Source organism: Capricornis sumatraensis, chromosome 4 (genome assembly GCF_032405125.1).
Source record: "Capricornis sumatraensis isolate serow.1 chromosome 4, serow.2, whole genome shotgun sequence".
Lineage (NCBI taxonomy): Eukaryota > Metazoa > Chordata > Mammalia > Artiodactyla > Bovidae > Capricornis > Capricornis sumatraensis.
The window spans coordinates 108732942-108759786 of NC_091072.1; the positions used below are offsets into that span (position 1 = coordinate 108732942).

The following is a 26845-nucleotide window of genomic DNA, read 5'->3' on the forward strand; positions in this document are numbered from 1 at the left end:
TGTCTTTTCATGGGTGTAAAGAACTGAATATGTCCTAAAGTAAGTTTGTGATGTACCTCCATGCCCCCACTCCCAAAGCTTTTCTTCATTAGTGTCCTCTCTTCAGCCATTGTTTTGGGGGTCATGAGATAAAGAGATGTGTACATTTGCGCATTTTTAAAAGGTGGATTGCTTGGCTTAGGTAATGGCATGCTATTAATTTTTTTCCTTATGGCTACCTTATCTAACCTTCAAGGCAAAGACCACAGTTTATATATCTTTGCATTCCCAGAATCTATACATAGATCGTGTTCAATATGTTTTTGTTGAATGAACAAGAAAGAAGAAAAGTTTTCTGTGGCTCTTACCTTTTTCTATTCCAGGTGTTTTCCATGGTACTTTTTAATTTCTCCAGTCATTCTTCTAAGGAGATTTTTCAAACTCCTCTAAATGGTCATTTTTCTTCTCCCCAAGGTTCTAACCTAAGGGTTTTTTATTGTAGTATATGAATGAAACAACTCTGTTTCAAAAAATCATTTTCATTTCTCTTCATTTTGGTACTTGCACACTTGAATTTATGTGGAAAGGATTACTTAATAAGAAGGAAAACCTATTTAGACCCAGTAGTATAATCATTCAGTACTCGAGAAAAAGAGTGATGTATGAGCCATATAATTAGCAGTCATGTTTCACGTTTATTTTTCTGAGCTGAAGTTCAGTTTCTCCTTAAAAACAGAAAATAATAAGCCCCATATGCACATAGACACAGGCATGCACACACGCAGACCCCTCCACACACAGAACACATGAATAGACACCCATCATCATTCAAGGGAATTCAGTTAACACTTTTCTCAAGATTATCAAGATAATCTTAAATACTGCTTAATTTCCCCTCTTCGTGTAAACTGATGAAGAATTCAGAGATTATGTGTCTTCAATGCATGTAAAGGCCGTGGATTTATTTAAACCTCAGATAAAGTGGACAGAGTCAAGGGATGTGGGTGGGGATTCAGATCTGAGTGAAACGAACTTTCAGTTTAGCTGTGGGTGAATTACTTACTCTCTCCTTTCTTAGGAAAGTAAAGCCTCTCTTACAAGTTTGAGAATAAAAGGAGGTAATGTGTAAAAGTGCTTATAAAATTATACAGCACTAAATATAATAAAGTGATGCTATAAAATAAATATAACAGGCTTTATAATCATTGTTATAATTGAAATAAGAAGAAAATGGAGTTTTTTAAAAATCATACTGAGTGACTCAAAGCAGTTGTTCATTTATGCAGAAAATGGTTGAAATCCCACATGAGAATTTTAGTTGACTCAGTATGTGTTCAGATAATGAACTTGGCTTTTTCATACACAGAAGTATGGCACTTAGAATATGCCCTGAATTGGATATAGTATTGTATCCTCCCTTGTGTGTTCATATATTCATGGGAGATCTACAAAATGATTATTCTTGAGGTAGATTGTATATTTTCTGTAAAACTGGCAATCACAGTAATTCTGTGAAGAGAGTGTATTCTAAGATTTCATTCTCTAAATCAAGGTTTAGTTGATTCTGTCAGTCCTGTGGCCATTTTGTCTTCTTTATTTTCCACAATTTTACTCTTCCTCTCGTGAGAAGATGGAGAAGAAACAACAGGAAGTGAGAACCTTGTCAGAAAACTAGGCAAATTTAAAGAATTCCTAGTATCACCATGAAACCTCCCAAGTGAGGAAGCTGCAAAACCTTCCCAGACTCTAAAGCGTATCTTTTCGTTTTTCTTTTTTAAAATTGTATTTGGCTGTGCCGGGTCTTAGTTGTGGCATGCATGATCTTTAGCTGAAGCATATGAAGTCTTTAGTTGCAGCCTGTGGGCTCTACTTGCCTGACCAGGGATCGAACCTGGGCCCCCTGTATTGAGAGTGCAGAGCCATTACACTTCAGATACTGAAGTGTATCTTTAGTATAAACAAAAAGGCCCATTTTTAGGATATATAGTATGTCTTCTGCTTTTTAACTTGGAAAACTATTATATATGGAAAAACAAGTGGCATTCTTTTCCAAAGCACAGGGAGGTTCAACTGATTATCTTTGAGACTCTCTCAGAGTGTGTGCGAGCTGTGTTTCTACGTGTTCTTACACAGACATTGCCACCCATGAGCTCATTCACTCTCTACCTGGCTACATGGCTGTGAGCACTCAGTGTAGGGAAGTAGTGGGTTACTAAACAGTAAGAAGTTTGTGAAGAGACTCAGCATTTAAGTGGTTGCTGGTGTGTTTGTTCCCTGGGTGAATACCTCGTTTGCAAACAACAGCTACGTGGGCTCCAAGAGTCACCTCATTTTCATCACTTCCTGCTTCATAAGTTAAGTCAAGTCGCTCAGTCGTGTCCGACTCTTTGTGACCCCATGGACTGTAGCCCACCAGGCTCCTCCGTCCATGGGATTCTCCAGGCAAGAATACTGGAGTGGGTTGCGATTTCCTTCTCCAGGGGATCTTCCCCACCCAGGGATTGAACCCAGGTCTCCCGCATTGTAGGCAGATGCTTTAACCTCTGTCACCAGGGCTCCCAATTTTTACCTGGGCCAGGACGAACTGTTCACATTCCACCAGGGCTTCCCTGCTGGCTCAGTTGGTAAAGAATCGGCCTGCAATGCAGGAGACCCAGATTCAATCCCTGAGTTGGGGAGATCCCCTGGAGAAGAAAATGGCAACCCACTCCAGTATTCTTTCCTGGAGAATCCCTCGGACAGAGGAGCCTGGTGGGCTACAGTCCACGGGATCACAAGAGTCGGGCATGACAGCAATTAAACCACCACCAGGCAAATACTGGTTGAGAGCTTCTTCAATAGCAGGAACTGTTCTGGGGCCAAGGATTCAACCATGAATAACAGAAGCTTTCCTTGTTCTCAGGGGGCTTAAAGATAGGTATCTGCTTGTCCTACGTTGAAAGATAAAACCTTATTTCAGCCTGAACTGCCAGAAAATTTGATTTTTTTTTTTCTAACCAATATCAGGGGTTCCCCTTCACCATTGTGCACTTGGATCCTGGCCCTTCTCCCCATGGGAAAGTCAGCATCGCCAAAGTTTCTGAGAATGTTGTTGATACCAGTTTGCTTTTCCATAATATCTTGAGGTGTTCTTAGGCCTTAAATACAATATTTACAAGTCCAGCCAGAAGACCCTGAATGAAAATACGAAAAATGAATTACAGTTGCCTTTCATCTGCAATGTAAAAACAATTCCCTACAGTGCAAATGTACCCCTGCTGAAGCATAAAGTTGAGGTTTTTTGTCAGGTGTGTAAAAACATTGACTTGTGTATAGATACTGTTATAAGGAGAGTTCAGCCACAAAGGCCCAATACATCTTAAACTATGAAATTTTAAATTGATTTTCTTAAACTATAAACACTTAAATGGTATGCAGTTCAGGATGAACCTGTGTGAAAAGATAAGGATAAGTAATTGGTCATTTGGCTCATTAAGCTCTGGCTTAACTGTTTCTCATCTTTCTTCCACATCCTTCCACAACTCAGCCCTCACCCTGGGAAATGACTTCTAAAGGAAATCTCCTAATAAGGGATGTCCCTGCCACCAGAGGCAGAGACCAAAACCTGTTGGGTAGTTAATGGGGTGTGAAGTCTTAGTTTTACGGCCCTAAGTTCTGTGTTGATAAAAAGCCCCGAAGAAGGCAAAGGTTTGGGGCCAAAGAGCACAGTCCTTTGAAAAAGCCTTGCTGATGCTGGCCAGATTTAAGACACATCTCTTAGTTCCCTTTATCCCCACCACCACCAACTATTGCTTTTGCCTGAATGATTGAGAGCATCTCTCTCTCCGTTTCACTGTGACTCTCCTTATTCTTTGTCTTCCATGCAGCAGCCACAGTGGTCTTTGAACACCTAATTCAAAATGACTTCCCCGTGTACCTAGCATAAAGTTTAACTGTGTTGTTGTGGCCTGTGAACCACTGCATACTAGCTCCTGCTCACCTTTCCAGCCTCTTCTCATGCCAGTCTCTGTGATTAATCCACCTCAGCACCTCCACCCTCCTCCTTGCCCCTCCACGATAGGACATACTAAGCTGTTTCCCAGCCTAGGGGCTTTACACCCAGAACATTCAGCTTTTTACCCAACTGGCTCCTCCTTTATATCTCAACTCACATGTCCACTCCTCAGAGAGGACTTTTTTTTTTGACCCTTTGTCCAAGGAAATAGGTATCCCACTCCAACTTTTCTCCCAAGACTGTGTTGTCTTCAGAACACTCAACTCCCTGAATCTCTTTCTCCTGTTAACTTGTTTTTGCCTGTCTTCTTTTGCATGTGTGTATTTGCAGAATGTAAATACCGTCTGTATCTCTTTTCTTCCCTGCTGGTTCTCCAGAGCCTGACACACAGTAACATATTGATTGAATGGATATGTGCACACATAAGGACCCAGCTTATTGCTGAAAAATGCCCTCTGATCTTACACTCTGTACAAGTTCATGTGTTTTAAGTTCCAGTTCAATTGAAACCATAGGAGACTTGGATATACTTTTCAATTTAGTTTCTTTTTTCTGTTTCAGTCCTCTCTAATAAATAGTGACATTATCTTTGTGAAGTTGCATGCCCCATGGGAAGTGCTTGGAAGATATGCAGAACAAATGAATGTAAGAATGCCTTTCAGGTAGGTGTAAAAGTATTTCTCCCCCACTCTCTCTGCTGCTAGTGCACTCCTCTATCAAAACAAAATCAAAATGCAGACTGGAACACTGTTAGAGGAAAAACATCCTTTAAATGTTTCGGAAATGCAATAAGTAACTTCATGGCTAATAATGACTTCATGACTTTTTGTGAAAATGCCTGGCTAATGCAGTCCTTAGAAGGATAGACTGTTGAGAAAGAAATATTTTCCAGGTGGCATTATCATTGCCAAAGTGCCACTTTTTAAAACCCTGCTTCTTTGAATGGCCAGATGTCAGGATCAGTGGTACAAGTCCTTACTGACTGGTCCCTTCCAGAAAAAAATTAAAGTCTACTTCCATTGCGGCAAGTTCAAGAAATTTCAGGAAAACGTGACCTTATTTTTTTAAATAACTATTTTTGCATTTTAAGAGTCAAGTCATAAATGCTGTGCAAACCACAATATTTATTCCTGCTGCTGCTGCTGCTAAGTCGCTTCAGTCGTGTCCAACTCTGTGCGACCCCATAGACGGCAGCCCACGAGGCTCCCCCGTCCCTGGGATTCTCCAGGCAAGAACACTAGAGTGGGGAATATAAAGTACTTTGCATGAATTTAATTATTTTAAAGGATTAATTTTCCTCCATCTCAGAGTGAATATTCTTATATTCCCTATAGATTAAAAAAAGTGATTGTTTGCTAAATAGAAATGAAATTAAGTATTAAATTTTGAATTATGAATGCCAAGATATGTAGAAATAATAGAATCTCTTAAAGGAGGTGGAGGGGCATAGTACCAAGGACAGTTCTTAAGGGACAAAAGAATTAAATACTTCCTACTTTTGGTTCACCATTTGCCAAAACGACCAAGTCAGAGGGCAGAAATTAGGCAGACGACCAGTTCTAAAGTATAGCTCTTAATGAGCTGTGGAGAGTTATTGAGACAAAGATCTATCTATATTCTTAGAAATGAAGAGATGCTAGGAACACATTTAGGGAAGGGCAATTTCCATTCATAAGCCTGTAATATATCTCTCTGGTGCATCTTATTTTCTTTGTTTATTAGTCTTTGTATCCTAATACAAATTCAAAATAGAGGCTGAGATTTCTACCATGTATTTTCCTTAAGGCAGAATTCTCAAAGGAATTGAGACTAATGTAGTTCTAAATTTTTCACTTATTTTTGTTTTTAATATGTTACAAAGAAAATCTTGGAACCCAAGGATTTTAAAAATTATATGTAAATTATGTAATATATGTAATCAGTGAGAGAGAAGGAATACCAATTTTGTTTCCATCAACAGTTGTTTGCACAATCAGTAATTTATCAATGTGAATTAATGCTATGTCATACATAAGGACCAAAGGGAAAATAAATATATGCTTAGACAGAGTCATAGATCAGACCAACAGCTTAAAGCCAACAGAGCTTAAAAGGTCTACCTTTCGATAACAGTAAGGTAGTGAAACCTAAGGAAACTGGCTGTATCATAGATAACACCTCTGTGCGCTCATTACATAATAGCAGAAGAGTGCCGCCTGCAAGCAACATGAACACTTCTCTTATGCAGCATTCAGAGAATGCAATCCAGGCAATAAAATGAAAGCCATAACAACTGTGAATAATAATTTTACATGAGAGGAATTCCTGCAGGACAACATTTTAGGAGGAAATACTGTTAACGAGTGGCCATGAGTTGGCCTTATTAATATTGATGTGATTCTACCTAAGCATAGCCTCACTTGATACAACTTGGTGCATTTAAAATTTACATTACCTTTTTATCCAGCGTATATTTCCAAAAGAGGAATTGTCCTGACATTTCAGTTCAACAAAGTGTTCAAACATCAGTTTGGACATTGAAATGCCTCCAGGAATCTTACCTTTATTATTTCCTATAGACTGTACTTCTGAATCCCAGGTTTAGTCTCCTTGGATTTTTGTTTCTATGATATTTAAAAGGAAGTTGAGGAATAGATTTCTTGTGGGAAATGGTCACTGAAACCTGCTTTTGCTAAATACCTGTATGTCCAAGGATATAGGTTTTTAAAATAGACAGTTTCTAGAGCAGTTTTTGGTTTATAGAAAATTGAATAGATAGTACAGAGTGTTCCCACAGACCTCCTCTCACCCCGCTTACAGCTTCCTTACTATTGATACCTTGCATTAGTGTGGTTTATTTGTTACAACTGATGGACTAGTATTGGCACATTGTTACTATCAGTAGGTTAGTAATGTGATAATGGTGTCTGTTTTAGTGGTCCATAGTTTAGGGTTCACTTCTTGTCTTGTACAGTTCTGTGGGTTTGGACAATTCACAGTGCCATGTATCCCTTATTGTGGTATCATGCAGAATAGTTTCACAACCCTTGAAATCCCCTTTACTCTATCCCTTCTCTCCCCTAGCCCAGATCCCTGGCAACCACTGATTTTTCTTTTGTCTGTATAATCTGCCTCTTTATAACATGGGATATGTATTCAAGTTTTCACAGATATGCACAATAAGTTTTGGTGTATAAACTTCCCATTTTCTCTAGTATCTTAGTTCAGAATCCATGCAAACTATTCATTCATTCAAACACATTGATTGAAGTCCAACCATGGAAAGAGAGATTGCATTTTTAAAAGTATCTAATGCAATGTTCTCCGTTCACACTATACTCAGAATTTGCATTTGTAATACTTTTATATGCAGGTACATAGAACTACAACAGACCCTTAATAAGTCTGATTTTTAAAAAGATTTTTTTTCTGGGATTCCTTGGTTTACCTCTTTAATTAACAATATACGAGGGCCAGGGGTTAGACAATATGTGCTAGTATGGTTATTTGCAGCAGGCTGTTGATACTTATTTGTTAGTGTCCTTCCCGTACTGGTTGTAAAAACATATATTTTTATATATAATTTATATTACCTTTGCCTATATCAGATGACAGAAACTTTCTCTAAACTTAAAGTGCTGTAGAAGTATTTGTTAATACAACAGTGTGCCTGTTAAATTATATATGTTGCAAGCAGGCTGGCAATCTATCTCTGTTCCTGAAGAAAAAAAAAAAAAAGCTGACCTCAGCTGAATTCATACAAATACCAATTGCTCCAAATTATTGCTCTGCACAGGTTCTATAGGCGAAGAGCAAGTGTGAAAAATGATGGTAACAAGGAGAGGAAGCAATGTCAATAGAAACTATTTCATACGATTTCATGAGTCAAAAACGCATGCCCTGCGTTCCCACTACATTTCTCACTGTTAATCTCTCTTTAGTTTTTTCTTCTTCACCTCTTACAGGCTTCTATCTTCAATCTCCTTTCCTTCCTTGCTAGTTCAAACTGTAACTGACGATGGGTTTTCTTCTCGACTGGCTTCATTTTTGCTGTTCTTCCAGGAGAAAAATCTATTACCTGCCCCGCCGGTACAAGTTCATGAGCAGGTTAGTAGCATGCTCTGTCACGATGGTGTTTGTTTTAGCTGTTGTCCTGTGTGCTCCCAACATTGACAAGGAAGACAAGCTGGGGAGGAGGGGACTTTGTCCCATGGGAGAGCTGGTTGCTGCACCAAAAATAGCTATTTCAAGTTAGGCTGTGTTGGGGAGCGGGAAGCAAAGATGGAAATTTTCCTCTTAGAGTCTTCCCTGTGATTTCTCCACACTTGGGAGGCAGAATTTATCTGCAGGTCTGTTGAGGCTGGGTTTGAGAGGTGAGGGTTCCCCATTCTATTAGATAAATTCCCAGAAAGCTCACTGTTTAGAAAGCATCTTTGGTCTGAATGTTACTTTTTTCCCATGCAAATTACTCCCCCCTCTATATGTAACTTGAAATCCAAGTGCAGACAGTAACCCTCTCAGGTGGCTTCTGATCCTTCCATGGGTAGTATCCTCCTATGTTAATAATATTTTGTTAATAAAGTATGCAGATATATTACCTTACTCAGAAGCCCTCCTTCCTTCTTTTTTTAACCTCTCTTCCCCAAAAATCCTACTGGATGAGAACTGCCTTTACTGTGCTATATTGCCTTCCTAAGCTTGTTTCTCCTTGGTTTTTGAGAAGTTGGGGATGAAGGGGAGATTTCAGTATGTTCTTTGATTTGATTCCATGGTGATCACTGGCAATCTAATTTCAAACTTTTAATTGGTCTTATGTGATCATGCTCCCTAAGCTGAGCTGATAGTTAAACAACTTGGAAACCATTACATTTGTCTGAAAATCTTTAGAGTTCAGTTATGTGAGATTTAGCACTCAAATTCACTCTGCTTCTGTTCAGTGCAGAAGGATAAATAGAAGAATAGTTGATATCATTTAGTGGGTTTAATCAAGTACATGAGTGCTTGACAAAATAGACATGAAAATGGGCATTTAAAGAAACTAAGGTGTGTGTTCCAAAAATTTTCCTGAGAAGCATCCTTATTAGCAATTCTTCAATTAGATAGTTGCCATGGCATTTGGATTTACCAAGCAGAGACGAGTCCCTTGTCATATAATGACCTTCTACAAAATTTCATGCACACTTTAGCCTATTTCAGTAGTTCTCAGACTTTAGCCAGCAGCAGAGTCACCTGGAGGGCTTATTAAAACTCAGATTGCTTGGTCTGTGCTATAGCCTATGATGTAGGCTCTCCATCTGGAAGGTATATGAAGGCTGTATTTCCAGCGCCTCGCATATAGTAGGTGGGGCAAACGAATGAACGAATCTTCATATACATGTGAGGATTTGCAGAAGGAAAATAAGGCCACGAAGAAAAGCATAGAAAGACCAGGACTTCCTGAAGCGTCAGACATAGATCGGGGACTGAAACATTGTTTGCACTGTGGGGAAGAGGTGAGCAATGAGGGCTTGAAAGAAAATGGTGATTAAATAACCCATATAATCTCAAGGTTGGATGGGATATCAAATGTCATCAAGTCCAGCTACTCATTGGCTGTTAACCTCTGTTATATCATCAGCCAGCCTGTGTTTAAACATGTCTAGAGACAGTGAATTCCTGAACCCATCTGTAATCACCTGTCTTAGAAAGTGCTTCCTTAAGTCATAATCTCTGTCTCCTTGACTTTCACTCTAAAACACTCAGATTGTACTCCTGCTCCCTGCAGAGCCAAAAAATAATCTATCAAGTAAAACAGCAAAGTATGTGAGAAAGACTGGAGGAAAGTATAGGCTAAAGGACTTAGTAGGTATTTGGAAAACAAGAAATGGTGGAGAGAAAGAGGTTTCTGTATTAAGGGATTGGGAGACAGAAGAAGAGTGGAAATTCAGGAAAATACAGATGTGGTCAGACAGGTGTTGATTTTTTATCTGACAGTTCTGTATTGTGACTCACAGTAGGTCTTTGAGGTAATTGGTGTCACGGTTGGTCTTTGAGGCTTTTGAAACTGGTGGCAAAGCAGTTGAAGCTAAAAGTAAAGCCAGAGAATACAAGTGGAGAGGTGAAGCTTGTCAGCCATCATGACCTGAGCCAGAGAAGTGGATGGAATTTCCCAGGGAGCGATGTACGGAGTGAACGGAAGAGGGCCAGTAGCAACTGCTTGGAAAAATCTGCTTTAAGGAGACAGTAAGAGGTGGCTGATTTAAATGATGAAGAATAGGTGTCTCTGTAGCCAGAGATGACTTCCAAATTGCAGGGCATGTCTGTAACTTGTTATCCTAGTCATGCACCAGTAGTAAAATATTGACTTCAATATTCTGAGACCTCCATGCCATCCTAAATATGGATACTTAATTTAGCTTTTAGTTTCATTCTTCCAAATGATATTTTACTTCATTAATCCACAAAAGCACCCTGGAAACAAACCTACCTCCTTTCAGAATAAGGGAAAAGAAATAAAAATTGTGAAGTTTCTGAGCAGGCAGAAAAATAAAGCATCATTTCACAAATATCTTTGTGAAAAGTCACCTGACACCATGAAGCACACTCATATAATTCAGATATATATTTGGGGGGTAAGTGTTCTTTTTATCCACATACTTGGTCTATTAAAGGATGCTTTGACACTTACCTTTGAGCAGACTTAGAGATATTACACAATACCAGTCTAGTCAAGAAGGGAAATTTATCACTGTTCTTCTGCCTTATTTTATTTTTACTTTCACCAAATAGTATGAATATAGCCTGTAAAAGATACGCTTACAAAGTAATAATAAATCTGATGATTGTGGGTGACTGGTAGCTGAAGTCTCATTACTGCTCATTCTTTTTTCCTCCTCGCCCCCATACACATCCTGACTGATGTTCTCCTTTGCGATGCTTGGCAGGATGAACACTTGTCCCTGCTGTGTTACACACTGAGTGCCTTCGCAGTCTTATCAGATGAGTATACAGGCAACAGGACGGAATGGCTTGGATATTTCCATCCTCACCTTAAAAAATTAATATTCATAAATGTTCCAAAACCTTTGGACTCTTCTAGAAGATACTTAAGCTCTGCCCCAATTAGCAGCCTTGTGACCTAAAAGAATGGCATTAGTTTCTCAAGATCCCTAACTCCTATCTGAGGAGAGACTGCTAATATGGGGCATTTGGTTCTAAGAAGAGGAAAAAGAAATGCAAGCCTCTGTTGTCTGTTATCCATCCAGGAGGGCTTCATTTCCTGCAACGTAGGCCTGTGTACCGTACCTCCATTACATTTTTTAAAAGCTCATCTGTTGTGCTCTCTGGGCATATTATCTCTGAAAATGTAATCTAACTGTTCGAAACCTGATGCTATTATTATAGTATTCTGATCTGGGGAAAAGCAGCTGTCTCTGAAGTCGCCTGTTTCATTTAATTCAGCCTAATTGAGTTGTCTTTAGTACAAACTCCCTCGTGGGTTGTTAGTGGCTTGAGAAAAAGGCCCTTGTTTTCTGATTCTTCAGGGTGCACCCTCCATATCCAGGTTGGGACTCTGTGTACAGCCAGTAATTTATGAAGGCCTGCAGACAGGTTTATCGGTTAGGGGTGAAGTTCTCTGCATGTAGCCTTTTCTGTAATCACCACAGTCTCCCCTTCACCACTGAGGAAGATGAGGTCAAGGTGTTTTAACCAGGACCTTCCCAAGGCACAGCCCAGCAAAGGTGGGAGATGTGTGCCCTCTAGTTTGTTTCTAATTGATTAATTACCGTTGGGCTGCACTGGATCTTCGTTGCTGCAGACGGGTTTTCTCTAGTTGCCGTGAGCAGGTTTCATGGCAGTGGCTGCTGTTGCGGAGCACGGGCTCTAGGCGCCCAGGCCTCAGTAGTCGTGGTGTGTGGGCTCAGTAGTTGCAGCTCTTGGGCTCTGGAGCAGGTGTGCCTCTAGTTTGTGCTTGTGCCCCGCTGCCAACTCTTTCCAGCCACCCAGAACCTCACCTGTCATGAACTGGTCTTTGGGGGAGGACCCCAAATTTACCATCAGAACAACTTTATTAAGAGAGTGACTCACCTTTCGGTCTAGATGCTAACTTGACAAGTCAAGGCCACAAATATTCAAGCGGATGGCCCATCTTTATTGATTTGCCTGTGTAGTCTGCGAGAGGGCTTTTGCTCAGTAAATGGCAGAGATGGACCAAAGTGACAATGTATCCAACCAAAATCAATGCTCTAGCATTAAACCGATATTTTATCTTTCTCCTGTCAGAGGAGACTTTATTAAGTGAGCCCTACTCCTCTATTGAAGAGACAAATGAGATGTTTTCTGGTTAGTTGGTTTCTCGACTTTTCAGCTCTAAGTAAATTTCAGGATCACTTGTTCAGGGATGTCTGTGAGACATGGGAGCACAGACCTCAAGGGAAGATCATGGCTCTTGAGTGTCTATTGAGAACTTGGTCAACAAAAGTTCATTGTCATCATCATTTTCTTCATCCTAGAAACTACCGCTTAATTGAGCATTTTGTCCAGCCAAGGCATTGTGTAAACGCTTACGCATTATCCTTACCAATTCCATCTGTAATGAATGTGTTAGCTCAGAGAGGCTTAGTCCCTTGCCCAGCACTGCACTCACCACTTTTGAGCTGAGCAGTGAGAATGTTAATCCATTTCTCGCTGACTCCAGAGTCATCCTTCTATACAAAAATTTATCCATTTTGCTTTGTGAAAAGGAAAGCTCTTTATTAACTCAAGGCTTGTTTGAAATGGTATAGCCAAAATATGACCTCTGAAGTCACCAGCAACATATATTAGACAGCATCTGATTGATCATTTTAAAGATGAGGATACTAAGGCCCTGAGAGGATAAAAGGTTTGTCCCAGGCCTCTAGCTTGACTCTCAGGCTTTCCAGCCTGGTGGCTTTGGCACTGTGTGTCTTTCCTTGGCAAGATGGAAGGGGATCCTCACTGATGTCTGAGTGGCACAGTTTGGGGACAGGAGTGGGTTTGTGGAAGAATGGACGTTAGTCATGCAGCCATACAGGGACAAACTCTTGCTCCCAGATCCACTTACCTGGGAGGTCAGGACAGAGTGTGGAGCATCAGTCTCAGCCTGTGGGAGCCTGGCCAGCCGAGGTCTGGGGAAGATGGGATCCAGGCTGTTTTGAGAGGTGTGGTAGTCTCCCATTGCTTTCATGACACATCCCCAGACAAATGTATTATCTCAGTTCTGCGAGTCACAAGTCTGGGTAGGGGGATGTTTCATCTGGTTTCTCTGCTCGGGGTCTCACAGGCTAAGATCAAGGTGTCAGCCAGCCAGCTCTTCTTCGGAGGCTCCTGGGAAGAATTGGCTTCCAGGCTCATCCAGGTTGCTGGCACAGCTCAGCTCCATGCTGTTGTCGGACCGGGGTCTCCATTTCTTGGCTGTTAACCAAAGGTCTTTCTCAGCTTTTAGAGGCTTCCTGGCACCCCCTGGCTCCTGGCCCCCTTCACCTCCAAAGCCAGCTCTGGCCAGTTGAGTCCTTCTCACACTTTGAATCTCTCTGACCTCCCTTTGGCCTCATCTCTCCTGTCTCCAGCCAGAGAAAGTTCTCTGCTTTTAAAAGGCTTAGTGATTAGAAGTGCCCACCTGAGTAATCCAGTATGCTGTCCATAATTTAAGGCCCAGCTTATACCTGCAACTTTGCCTTTGCTGTGTCACACTCATATTCACAGGTTCCAGGATTAGGGTGCCGGCATTGCTGGGGGGCCATTCTGCCAAGCAGCGGAGGCTACAAACTGCTGATCACTTCTGAGCATTCTGTTCTCTCGTGAGCGGACAGCCTCGACTGGCATGTGTGATGGGACCAGAACAGTCCATGCTTTCTCTTCCTGCTTCTGCTCAGGCTGCCCGATGAAGGCTGGTTCACACCCTCAGGGGTTATTCTTAAGCTGTCTTTTGAATATCTTTCCTCTACCATGGTGTTTCAAAAGCCCACTGCCTCTCCTTTCCATCACTTTTCATTAACCTCTGTGGTCCTCAAAGAGTTATTAGTAACCCTGCTCTCTGCTTGGCAGTTTCTCCAAAGCATTTCATGCACATCCTCTTTTATAAGCCTCCTAGCAACTCTGTGAGGTCAGTGAGATGATGATGATGGTGATGATCCCATTTAAAAACCCTGGAAAAATAAGGCTCAAAAAGGTGAGTGGTTTTGTGGAAGGTCACACCGCTGATAAGCAGCAGAGCCAGGATTTTGGCATCGCAAGGACAAATCCCAGCTCCTTTCCACCACACCAAGCAGTCTACCCTCACTTCCTTCTTCCCGTTCCTCATTTTTCACTTTCATACCCTGGTTGTCTCTCCCTCCATCTCCACGTTTCACTTAAATAGTGTTGCCTCAAACGTGTTGCAGAAAGTTGCCATTTCATTCCCTGAATTTTTACAGCTTTGTTTTTCTTCACATTGAGCACTGTACCCATCTGGGTTAAATTCTTAGTCACTGCACTCAGAGCCCGGATTCCATGAGAATGCGGATTTTGCAAAATGTAATCCTATTAGTGCTGCAGACTGGACACGTGTGGGAGGTGAAAGCTCTATTATGGAAAACCTCTGGACCAGGGTCATCTTTTGTGAACAACTTTCAAGGCAATCAGATGAAATAAAGCCAAGAGCCGCAGGGAAGCCCACCTGCTTAACCTAGGAAGTTTTATTTAACGACTAAATCATTGAACTTGGGCAAGTGATAGATGCTCATGATGCATAGTTAACTTTGAATTGAACTTTGAATTGAAAAGCTGAAGGACGAAACTGTTAAGAGGCAAGCTGGTTGCTCAAATTCTTGTCTTTGCAGAAAAAAGAAAAACGTAGTAATAACAGCCATGTTTACTGTGCACTGACACCATTCTGGAGGTTTTATGCACATTTTGATCATTTAATCATCACAATCCGATGAATTACACATCATTATCATGCCCATTCTACAGATAAGGAAATTGACGCATGGCAAAGTTAAATAACTTACCCAGGGTCACACTGCTATCATTTGCAGAGCCAGGGTTTGAATCTAGACACTCCAGCCTCAGAGCTCATGTTCTCAACCACTGTGTCATCACCTCTCTGAGGCTTACATCTCACTATATTTGAGTGTCTTTAAAAAGATAATGGGGCATCCTTGGGTCAGGAAGATCCCCTGGGGAAGGGATTGGCTACCCACTCCAGTATTCTTGCTTAGAGAATTCCATGGACAGAGGCGTCTGATGGGCTACAGTCCATGGGGTCGCATTGAGTCAGACATGACTGAGTGACTAACACTTTCACTGCTACTAAAAAGATGATGAGGAAAGAAGGTGAACCTTGGGGGTGAAGTAGATATAGACTTTTCCCGCTTTCTTGGGTCTTTGGGCCATTCCAGTCCATTATTTTCTGGCTATGTGGCCCGGGGTAGGATCTTTATTTCTGTATGTATATATGTGATGGGGACAGGTCCTCTTGGAGATGAGTCTTCAAGAAGCTGGAGGATTCTTTCCAGTCTGAACTTTCAGAGGCTCTGGGAAAAGGACAGTCACCACCAAGCAGAGAAGGGAGTTGTGGTGAGGCTGGAACAGTGCTGAAGATAAAAAGTGGTAAAAGAGGACTTTACTGTTACTATTCATTTTGAAGTTGATTTGTTATATGAAAAATAATCCATTCATCTGGGAGTTTCACTGAAAAGGAGAAATTGCCATGTGAATAATTTTAACTGGGAGAAAAGTAAAAGATGCCCAAATTTCATATGTTTTCAGTTAATAGACTTAGAAGGCATTTAAAGGTTTTTCATCCCCAGAGAAATGTGTCTCTTCCATAGCCCTTACATAAAGACTCCCATTATCTACTACTGTGATGGGCATGATCATGGGACTTTAAAATCAAAAGTCTAGAATCTGCATTTTGGTTCTGGCTTTATTCACTGTCTGGGTAACTTGGGCTGGATAATTACCCCACCATGGGTCTCTTTTATGATGTGTAAATGAGAATGGTCCCTGTTCAGTCTACCTCACAGAGCTGCTATTAATGTGTGCTCTTAGGGGAAAAAAAAGTTCCAGTGGTGTAGGTACCTGAGGTGGCATAATCATTTCAGTCTGTTGTGGTCTTTGCTCTTCTGGTAGTTGGCTGTGAGTGGGTGAGAATCTGATCACGTGGAGGCCAGATGTTTTCACCAGAAGTCAGAAGGACTGGGGGTCCACCAGGGAGGCAAATCATGGCTTGAAAACTGCTTTGGGGACAGTGTTGGGGTTTTTTGGCTTGGCATCATTGTGTACTCTGGCCAGAGTGACACGTGTGTCATGACACCCCAGCACCATGAGAACCATGGGGTCAGCTTGAAGAGAGACATGAAAGTTAAAAAACAAAAAACAAAAAACAAGTCGTCTGCTGAGAGGCTGTCCAGGGAAGGTATGAGGGCCAGAAAGCAAATGGAGACATTGAGCTGTCTGTGCACAATCCACCCCTGGAATGTGCTGTCTCTGCCCCGCTCCCAAAGCCAACTAACTAGAGCTTCAGCTCTTCCCCGACCTTGGATGGGGAGATTTGCCAAGCACACAGTGAGTTTCTAGAATCTGCAGGATGGAAGAACTTAAGGTCTTGGCTGCTTTGCTTCAGGGACTGTCTGCTTCCTTTCCAGAGCCTTCCAACCTCGTTCTGACTCCTTGGCCATCCGTTGGTGTGTGGGTAGACATGTGACTCATAGCAGTGATATCATGGGCAGTCAGGACACTGGGTCTTGGCTTGCTTCCTTCTTTGTGTCGAGTGGGGGTTTCATGAGTGCAGTGAGCATGTCCAGAGTGTGTGGGTCATAATTACAGCTCTGTGGAGACCTCCCTCCTGTGTTTTGGGACTATGCTGACATGCTGTATCCTTTGGTCTTGCCTTTCATGTACCACAGGATCGATAAACAAATAAGCAGGTTTCGGAGATGGTTACCTAAGAAGCCAATGAGGCTGGACAAGGAGACACTGCCAGACCTGGAGGAGAATGACTGCTACACTGCCCCTTTCAGCCAGCAAAGGATCCATCAGTGAGTGTTTCCTGTGAAAGCCCTTGTCTTACTAAGTTTGTGCAGCCATGGTAGATCCCTTTCCTGCACACCTCTGATTCCTTGGTCCTTGGAAGGAACAGCCTAGTGCCCGTCTCCCCCAGCAGTCCTGTTGTGTGTTCATATCCCTTTTAGGGTAAGCAGGCTGCTGTAACAATTTCCACATCACAGCAGCTCTACACAGTAGATGCTTGCTCATGTGTGCTGGGTGCACCACCTTCTGCATGGTGATTCAGAGACCCAGGCTCCTTTTGTCTTGTGGCTCCGCCAAAAAACTGTGCTCAGAGCCCTCTGCAGGCTCATCTGCCTTGAGCCAGCACATAGGGAAGCTGGTCTACTCCTTGCCTTGTTGAAATGAGGGGTTGTTGAGTTAAAAAAAAAATCTCAGTTCACCTCTCGACTCCCCTTTCTTCAGCAACTCACCACGTTGCCCCAGAAAAAGCCACATAACCTAGCAGCTGGCTTCTGGACTCATCGATCAGTCTCTGAGCAGTGATTGGTCACTTTGTACTTGGACGGTTGGGGGAAGAAGGGGTTAGCTAAGTAATGGGGCCTTTGAAGAATTGCAAAAGTGACAAAGAATTGACTCTGAAGCTTTTGATGTGACAAGAAGTCATGGGCAGAGGGCAGGGTCAGTGGTGGGAGAGAAATTCATGCCAAAGACTATAAACAACCAGGCCAAGACAGCCTCTTAAAAGGAGGATAAATCAGGTGAGCCTGGCCTCGCTTTCAGCCAGACTTCAGGAATTCCTGGCACTTCCTGTTTCAGCTATAGCTACAGCCTCCATAAAAATGACTTACCTGAAGGAAAGAAAAGGAGTGACAGAGGTTTTTTAAAAACTAGGTTGCTGACTTTGAGAAAAATATAAACCAAATGGCATTGTCAAGTTGCAGAGAGTGCAAGGCAGGGGCACATTTCAGCAACAGAAAATCAGTTAAAGCCTTGGATTTCTGGAGGGTGAAGGAGAAAAGAAAAATCAAAGAATAGATGCTCTGCATCAAAATGTCTAATGTGTAATGCAAGGGAAGAAATGCCATAAGCCTCTAACTCAGCCAAACTCTAGATCCCCACAAGTTAGACTGATGCCAAATAAGCCCTGCTGTGTGAACATTTAAAAGGGTTATTGAAGAAGACATGAAGCTCACAGCCCAGCCTCGAAATCCTAGTTAAATCCTCCGTGGGAAATAGGAACTGAGCAGGATTTCATGTTAACCCCAAGATCAGGACCTACGATGTTTTCTTAAGAGAAAAAGACAGATGAAAGCTGATGTTTTCCCACTCTTCATTTAAACCCTTGCTGTGCTTGTGTTGTTCATCTTGAAGTTTCTTACACAAGCGGGTGTTTGTTTTTAAATCCTTCTGGAATAGAGTCTGATTTACATGCAAAGGTTCACTTTGCTTCTCACCTGCCTGAGAGGATGCCTAGCAGATTGTAGGAGGGTCTCAAAAGTTTTAGATGGATGGATGGGTAGATGAAAGAATCAGTGAAATATATGGTGTGCACCTGGGGTTTGTTTTACTTCAGAGGAACACAGGTAAATGAAAGAGAAATGTTTCCCAGTACTTGTCTTCATGCTGGTTATGTTGTGTAATATTCTGGCTTTAGAACAAAGTTTCTCAGCAGAGTTATCAATCAGAAGCACCTGGGTGCCCATCAGGATCCCTCGGAACTAGAACTGAGAATTGTACCTTTATGGATATTTTAAACTATATAATAAATGAGAGCTAATAGCCTGTGGGATAGCGGTATTCAGCCATCTCTCACATATATTTGAGAAGCTTTTTTTGACATGTTTGGGTATTTATTTACTGAATAATTGTTTCATTCAACAGTCACTAATTTGATGCCTACTTCTAGCCAGACACTGTCTGGGTACAGGGCATATATCAACAAAATATAGTAAATAATACAGAACCTTGACCCCACCTAGTAAATAGAGTAGACCACTTTATTTAATTTTAAATTTTACTGGAGTGTGGTTGATTTACAATGTTGTATCAGTTTCAGGTGTATAACACAGTGGTTTGGTTATGCAATACATATATTCATTCTTTTTCAGATTCTTTTCCCAAATAGCTTATTATAGAATATTGAGTAGAGTTCCCCATGCTATCCAGTAGGTTCTTTTTGGTTACCTATTTTATATATAGTAGTTACTGCTGCTAAGTCACTTCAGTCGTGTCTGACTCTGTGCGACCTCATAGACGGGAGCCCACCAGGTACCCCCGTCCCTGGGATTCTCCAGGCAAGAACACTGGAGTGGGTTGCCATTTCCTTCTCCAATGCGTGAAAAGTGAAAGGGAAGTCGCTCAGTCGTGTCCAACTCTTCGCGACCCCATGGACTGCAGCCCACCAGGCTCCTCCATCCATGGGATTTTCTAGGCAATGGGGTGCCATTGCCTTCTCCGATACATAGTAGTGCATGTGTGTTAACCCCAGACTCCTAATTCATTCTTCCCCATCATGTTTCCCCTTTGGTAACCGTAAGTTTGTTTTCAAAATGTGTATGTCTGTTTCTATTCTGTAAATAAGTTTATTTATATCATTTAAAAAATTAGATTCCATATAAGAGTGATGTTATATATTTGTCTTTCTCTGTCTGACTTCACTTAGTATGGTAATTTTAAATTTCATCAGCATTGCTGCAAATGGCATTATTTTGTTCTTTTTTTGGCTGAGTAATATTCCATTGTAACTATGTACCACATCTTCTTTATCCATTCCTCTGAGAGAAGACCACTTTGAATCACTATAAAAGTATGTTGAGTGTGACTTACAAGAGGGCTTGCTCCATCCTCCAGATTTGGAGGGAGATTGGTTAAAGATAAGGGTGGGTCACGAGAAGAAAATGTTTGAGATGAGCCTTGAAGGATAACATTTGTCCACGTAGGTAAGGGCGAAGCATTTCCTAAAAAGAGAGGGTAACATATGTTTAGAACTACAAAGGCATGAATCAGAACAGGGTGTTTGAAAAACCACAGGTAGTTTTCTGTTTTGGGGTAACAGGGTATGAGAAAACCTGGCATCTTTGTTTGAAAAAAAGAGTGATCAGTGGAAGATGAGCTTCCAGCATAGGAGAACTAAGGAGGAAAAGGCAGAGGGACAGTTGAAACAAAGCAAACCTCAGAACCAGACCTCAGTGGGACCAAGAAGATAGTTTAGGCAGTTCTCTGAGGCCATTGGGAGAGGAAAAATTCAACAAGTGTCTTGAAGTGTCTTGATTTCTTTCGCTTTGAAAGTTAACATGCCACATGGACAACATCCTTTAATGAATGTATATAAGTAAGATGTGAAGAACATAGGCTATCCAGTTGGAAATAGTGGTTTGGTGCAATTAGAAAAAGATTTCCCTAAGGACGGTTCAAGAGTGATTTTAATGGGTTTAAAGTGATCCGAAGTGCTGGCTAATGATCCCTGGTTTTCCAAATGCTGTCCAAAATCTCATGTGGTTTCTTTGCAGAATATTTGATATTATGTTAATCCAGGAATTAAAAAAAGGATAATAGAAATGTAAGAGTGTGTGTGTATGTGAGTGTACATGAATATAGGAGAAGAGAGAGTGGGATGTTTAATAAATAATGACCAGAGTAGAAAGGAGCCTTGAACATACTCTGCTCTCAGGATAAAACCCAGAATCCTAGGCTGGCCCACCAGCCCCCACTTTCATTCCCCTGTTGTGTGCTTTGGCAACACTGAGCTGCTTTGACCTCAGTATCTCTCTGTACCCTCCTTGTTTACATTCTTTTCTCTTACCTGGAATACCCTTTCCCCGAGGCTCCCTTCTTGGCATATTGCATCAGAGACGTTTCCTCCAGAGAACCTGCCGTAATTTCCAACCTCCAACCCTGATTCTGGGTGAAGTACACTCTTCTATGTCTTGGTGATAATATTTCTGCTATCATAATTCTTCATAGTATCCTTTTCTTTGCTTTCTCCTAGACCATAAGCTCCTCTAAAGAAGGTGTCGGTATCACCATTTTTGAGTCCCATATTTGGTACTTTACAATGATTTGTTAAGTCAGAAAATAGATGAATAGATAGAAATGAAAACAGAATCATATTATGAGCAAAGAATACAGATGATGTGAGGTTAGCTCAGTGCATACTCATCTCCAACCAAACATGACACTTTCTCCTCTAAAGTGCTCCACGCCCATTGTCACCTGTCCAGTAAGTGGCATAATATCTGTCCAGTTGCTGAAACCAAGGTCTGGAATCTACTCTAGACACCTCCCTCACCCCCACTCCCCACATCTAAGATAACTCCAAAGGCTAATGAGTTTTTATCCTGAGTGTCTCTTTAATCCAGTTATCTCTGCCACCACAATCTCACCTCTGTAACCCAGAAATAATAGGTCCCCTGGCTCCACCCTTGCCTACCTCCATTGCAATTTCTTTAAAAGCATACAAAATGAGTTTCTTTTTTAAATGCTTATCTAATCATGTTACTTCACCCTGTTTAGAAAAAATATGAAAATCATTGAGAATGACCTACAAGGCCTTGAATGGCCTGGCCGTGCAGCCAGCTCCTCTCAGCCTTAATCTGCCTTGACTGCCTTCCTCCCCTAATTGCTTACGATCCAGATCCAGACGTATACAGCTTCTCTCAGTTCTTTGGATATACTCGATATACTCGACTTCAGGACATTTGCGTATGCTGTTTCCTCTTCTTGAATTCCTTTCTCATTCCTTCTCCCTTCCCTAAGTTTATTCTTATCCATCCTTCAAACTCAGCTCTGAAGCATCCTTCCAGGAAAACCCTCCTTCCATCCTTCCAAAGACCATTTCTCTTTGCTTTGTACTCTTTTAGCAGTGTGTTTCCCTTATAACACTTTTCATATTTGAGATTTTATAATTATTTGGGTATTACATGGTTAACGCCTAACTCTTGAGGCAAGCTTTGAACTCTATGGAGGCATAGGCTATGTCTGTTTCTGCTCATAATTCTATCCTCAATATTTAACACAGCACCTAGCATATGATAGGTACTTAAATGAATAAAATGAGGATAAAACTAGTAAGGATAACATGGAATAAATCTAATCTTAAATTTTTGTACTTTGAACTACATTATACAAAAGAATTAAAAAGAATTTATTAAAAACCAAATAGCTTTCTAGTTTCCAGTTACTTCAAACACATATCAGTGTTTGCTATGCTCAGTTGCTCAGTCATGTCTGACTCTTTGCAACCCCATGGACTGTAGCCCACCAGGCTCTTCTGTCCACAGGATTTTCTAGGCAAGAATACTGGAGTGGGTTGCTATTTCCTTCTCCAGGGGATCTTCCCTACCCAAGGAATTGAACCAGGGTCTCCTGCATGGCAGACAGATTCTTTACCACTAGGGAAGTCAAGTACATCAATGTTTAGGAGGCAATAAAAGCAAACCTGAGTACACATCTCTATAAATTAACGTATAATGCCATTGGTCATTTTATATGGTGTCACTGAAAGTGGACCCTCAGATGGGAAAACTCTTATTAGATGCCAGACACTATTTTAACCACTTTAGTCCTCATGGGAGAGATGGTGTTATCATCACCATTTTGCAGATGAGGAAATCGAGGCACAGAGAGGTTAAGAAGCCTGCAGTAGGTGACACTAGTCCACCTACCTGATCAACTCCAAGCGTCAGTGGCTTAACATTGTAGAAGTCTGTCTGTCTGTCTGTTATTCATATCATGGTCTACTGCAGATCACCACAGCGAGGGAGAGGTGCTGTCTCTGCTCCAGACAGTCATTCAGGTACCCAGGCTCTGTCTAGTGACTCTGCCATCCCCTAGATCCTTTGCATCTGGTTTGTGGAAGGGGAAAAGAGATGAGTGATTTCAAAGGAAGTTTTTATGAGCCAGTTTTAGAAGTGGTGGACAGCACTTTTGCCCACATTTCACGCACCAGAACTTGTTGTGTTGTTACCCCTAACTTGAGTGCTAATGTAACTACTTTTGTGCCCAGGAGGAAAAGGGAAATTGGTTTGCCAGCTGGACAGTGGTGAAGCAGGAATTCAGATTCGCACAGAGAGGTCTCAGATCCCATGCTCTTAAACATCATGCTCTACTGCAGGGTCTCTCAGCCTCGGCACTGCTGACATTTTCGACTGAGTAAATCTCGTTGTGGGGAACTGCCCTGTGCATTGTAGGATGATTAATAGCACCATGGCTTCTATCCATTAGATGCAAATCGCAGTCTCCTGCCCCCCCTACCCTTCAGTTCAGTTCAGTCGCTCACTCATGTCTGATTCTTTGCGACCCCATGAATTGCAGCATGCCAGGTCTCCATGTCCATCACCAGCTCCCAGAGTTCACTCAGACTCATGTCCATCGAGTCAGTGATGCCATCCAGCCATCTCATCCTCTGTCGTCCCCTTCTCCTCCTGCCCCCAATCCCTCCCAGCATCAAAGTCTTTTCCAATGAGTCAACTCTTCGCATGAGGTGGCCAAAGTACTGGAGTTTCAGCTTTAGCATCATTCCTTCCAAAGAAATCCCAGGGCTGATCTCCTTCAGAATGGACTGGTTGGATCTCCTTGCATTCCAAGGGACTCGCAAGAGTCTTCTCCAACACCACAGTTCAAAAGTATCAATTCTTCAGTGCTCAGCTTTCTTCACAATCCAGCTCTCACATCTATACATGACTACTGGAAAAACCATAGCCTTGACTAGACGGACCTTAGTTGGCAAAGTAATGTCTCTGCTTTTGAATATACTATCTAGGTTGGTCATAACTTTCCTTCCAAGGAGTAAGTGTCTTTTAATTTCATGGCTGCAGTCACCATCTGCAGTGATTTTGGAGCCCCCAAAAATAAAGTCTGACACTGTTTCCACTGTTTCCCCATCTATTTGCCATGAAGTGATGGGACCAGATGCCATGATTTTCGTTTTCTGAGTGCTGAGCTTTAAGCCAACTTTTTCACTCTCCTCTGTCACTTTCATCAAGAGGCTTTTCAGTTCCTCTTCACTTTCTGCCATAAGGGTGGTGTCATCTGCATATCTGAGGTTATTGATGTTTCTCCCGGCAATCTTGATTCCAGCTTGTGCTTCTTCCAGCCCAACGTTTCTCATGATGTACTCTGCATATAAGTAAATAAGCACAGTGACCAATATACAGCCTTGACATACTCCTTCTCCTATTTGGAACCAGTCTGTTGTTCCATGTCCAGTTCTAACTTTTGCTTCCTGACCTGCATACAGATTTCTCAAGAGGCTGGTCAGGTGGTCTAGTATTCCCATCTCTTTCAGAATTTTCCACCGTTTATTGTGATCCACACAGTCAAAGGCTTTGGCATAGTCAATAAAGCAGAAATAGATGTTTTTCTGGAACTCTCTTGCTTTCCCCTACCCTTACTTAGTTGCTAAAATCAAAATGTCTCCAGACATTGCCAAATTTTCCCTTGTGGTAGTTAGTATGGTGGATGCAAAATCGGACCTTCACTCTTCTTAAGAACTCTCTCTCTACTATTCTTTATCATGTGACACCCCTCAGGCAGGCCCACCAATTCTCTGAGATAAATTAAATTCTGGTCAAATCAGATGACTGTGAATGACAAGTCCATTCAGCAATTAATTTATTCCTCTTCTTCTCTTTGCCTATGAGTGTTGGCCTGTTTCAGTAGCCCTGCCCTTCATTCTTAAAATGGCATCAGCAGTAATACCCTTGAGCCAATTACTTTCTAAGGTCAGTGCTCATAAAAAAGGTTTTCTACTGGGAAACAGAAAAGAGGAAATTTGGAAAGGAGTCATATCACTTTTTATAATATATATATAGTTTACTCTTTCCAGAAAGAGATCAATTCTGAATTGCCTTTCAGAAAAATGTTTGTGTTAGATACAGAGAAAAATATTCCTCCCTGAATTTTAAAATATCATTACCATTATTTTATTTTGATGAAAATCCATAAAAAGTGAGGTAAAATTAAACATTGATCACTTCCAAATGGAAGCATTTGAAGCATATGTTTGTTGTGTGTGCATGTGTTTAAACAAACATTCCTTCATTCACATGTTCCATGCCAGTTGTTGTTCTGGGGACTTGGGAATCAATGGTGAATAAACAGGCAAAAATTCCTGCCTTCCTGGAGCTTCCATTTTAGCTGTAGGTCACCAACACTAAATTATACATCACTGGTCCTCAATAGGGGAGTGACTTGGCAATGTCTGGAAACATTTTTGGTTGTCTAAACTTAGGGTGGAGAGTGCCGCTGGTATGTAAGGGGATGGAGGGCAAGGATGCTGCTCAGGAGCAGGGCAAGGATCCTTCACAGGAGCCCCAGCAAAGAATTATCTGGCTCTGAAGGCCAGCGGCCATAGGACTGGAAAAGGTCAGTTTTCATTCCAATCCCTAAGAAAGGCAATGCCAAAGAATGCTCAAACTACCACACAATTGCACTCATCTCACACGCTAGCAAAGTAATGCTCAAAATTCTCCAAGCCAGGCTTCAGCAATATGTGAACTGTGAATTTCCAGATGTTCAAGTTGGATTTAGAAAAGGCAGAGAAACCAGAGATCAAATTTCCAACATCCATTGGACCGTCGAAAAAGCAAGAGAATTCTAGTAAAACATCTGCTTTATTGACTATGCCAAAGCTGTTGACTGTATGGATCACAACAAACCGTGGAAAATTCCGAAAGAGATGGAAATACCAGACCACCTGACCTGCGTCCTGAGAAATCTGTATGCAGGTCAGGGAGCAACGGTTAGAACTGAACATGGAACAACAGACTGGTTCCAAATAGGAAAAGGAGTACATCAAGGCTGTTTATTGTCACCCTGTTTATTTAACTTATATGCAGTGTACATCTTGAGAAATGCTGGGCTGGAGGAAGCACAAGCTGGACTCAAGATTGCTGGGAGAAATATCAATAACCTCAGATATGCAGATGACACCACCCTTATGGCAGAAAGTGAAGAGGAACTAAAAAGCCTCTTGCTGAAAGTGACAGAGGAGAGTGAAAAAGTTGGCTTAAAATCAGCATTCAGAAAACAAAGATCATGGCCTCTGGTCCCATCACTTCATGGCAAATAGATGGGGAAACAATGGAAACAGTGAAAGATTTTATTTTGGGGGGCTCCAAAATCACTGCAGATGGTGACTGCAGCCATGAAGTTAAAAGACGGTTGCTCCTTGGAAGAAAAATTATGACCAACCTAGACAGCATATTCAAAAGCAGAGCCATTACTTTGCCAAGAAAGGTCCATCTAATTAAAGCTATGGTTTTTCCAGTAGTCACGTATGGATGTGAGAGTTGGACCATAAAGAAAGCTGAGCGCCGAAGAATTGATGCTTTTGAACTGTGATGTTGGAGAAGACTCTTCAGAGTCCCTTGGACTGCAAGGAGATCCAACAAGTCCATCCTAAATGAATTCAGGCCTGAATCTTCATTAGAAGGACTGATGCTGAAGCTGAAACTCCAATCCTTTGGCCACCTGATGTGAAGAACTGACTCATTGGTAAAGATCTTGATCCTGGGAAAGATTGAAGGCAGGAGGAGAAGGGGACAACAGAGGATGAGATGGTTGGATTGCATCACTGACTCAATGTGCATGTGTTTGAGTAGGCTCTGGGAGTTGGTGATGGACAGGGAAGCCTGGCATGCTGCAGTGCATGGGGTTGCAAAGAGTCAGACATGACTGAGTGACTGAATTGAACTGACTGAACTGAAGGCCAGTAGTGATGGTGTAAAATTTTGTGGAGGGTAGTCGATTTGCAAGGTTATGTTGGTTTCATGTGTAGAGCATAGTGACTCAGTTATATATATACTTGGAATGGAATTTCTTCACATGCCTTTCTCTCCCTGCTAGACTGGACCATTGAGGACAGGAACTGTGTGCCTAGCAGCTGGTGGCCCTGGAATG

The 26845-nt window shown here is 41.7% G+C and overlaps 1 protein-coding gene across 1 annotated transcript in view; it reads left to right on the top strand.

Annotated features, from left to right (window-relative positions):
• ANO4 (anoctamin 4) overlaps positions 1–26845 on the top strand; it is a 216837-nt gene that overhangs the window by 65986 nt on the left and 124006 nt on the right. The window contains exons 5-7 of the mRNA XM_068971475.1: positions 4535–4635; positions 8015–8059; positions 16843–16974. Coding sequence (XP_068827576.1) covers positions 4535–4635; positions 8015–8059; positions 16843–16974 — 278 coding nt within the window. The remainder of the gene's footprint in view (positions 1–4534; positions 4636–8014; positions 8060–16842; positions 16975–26845) is intronic.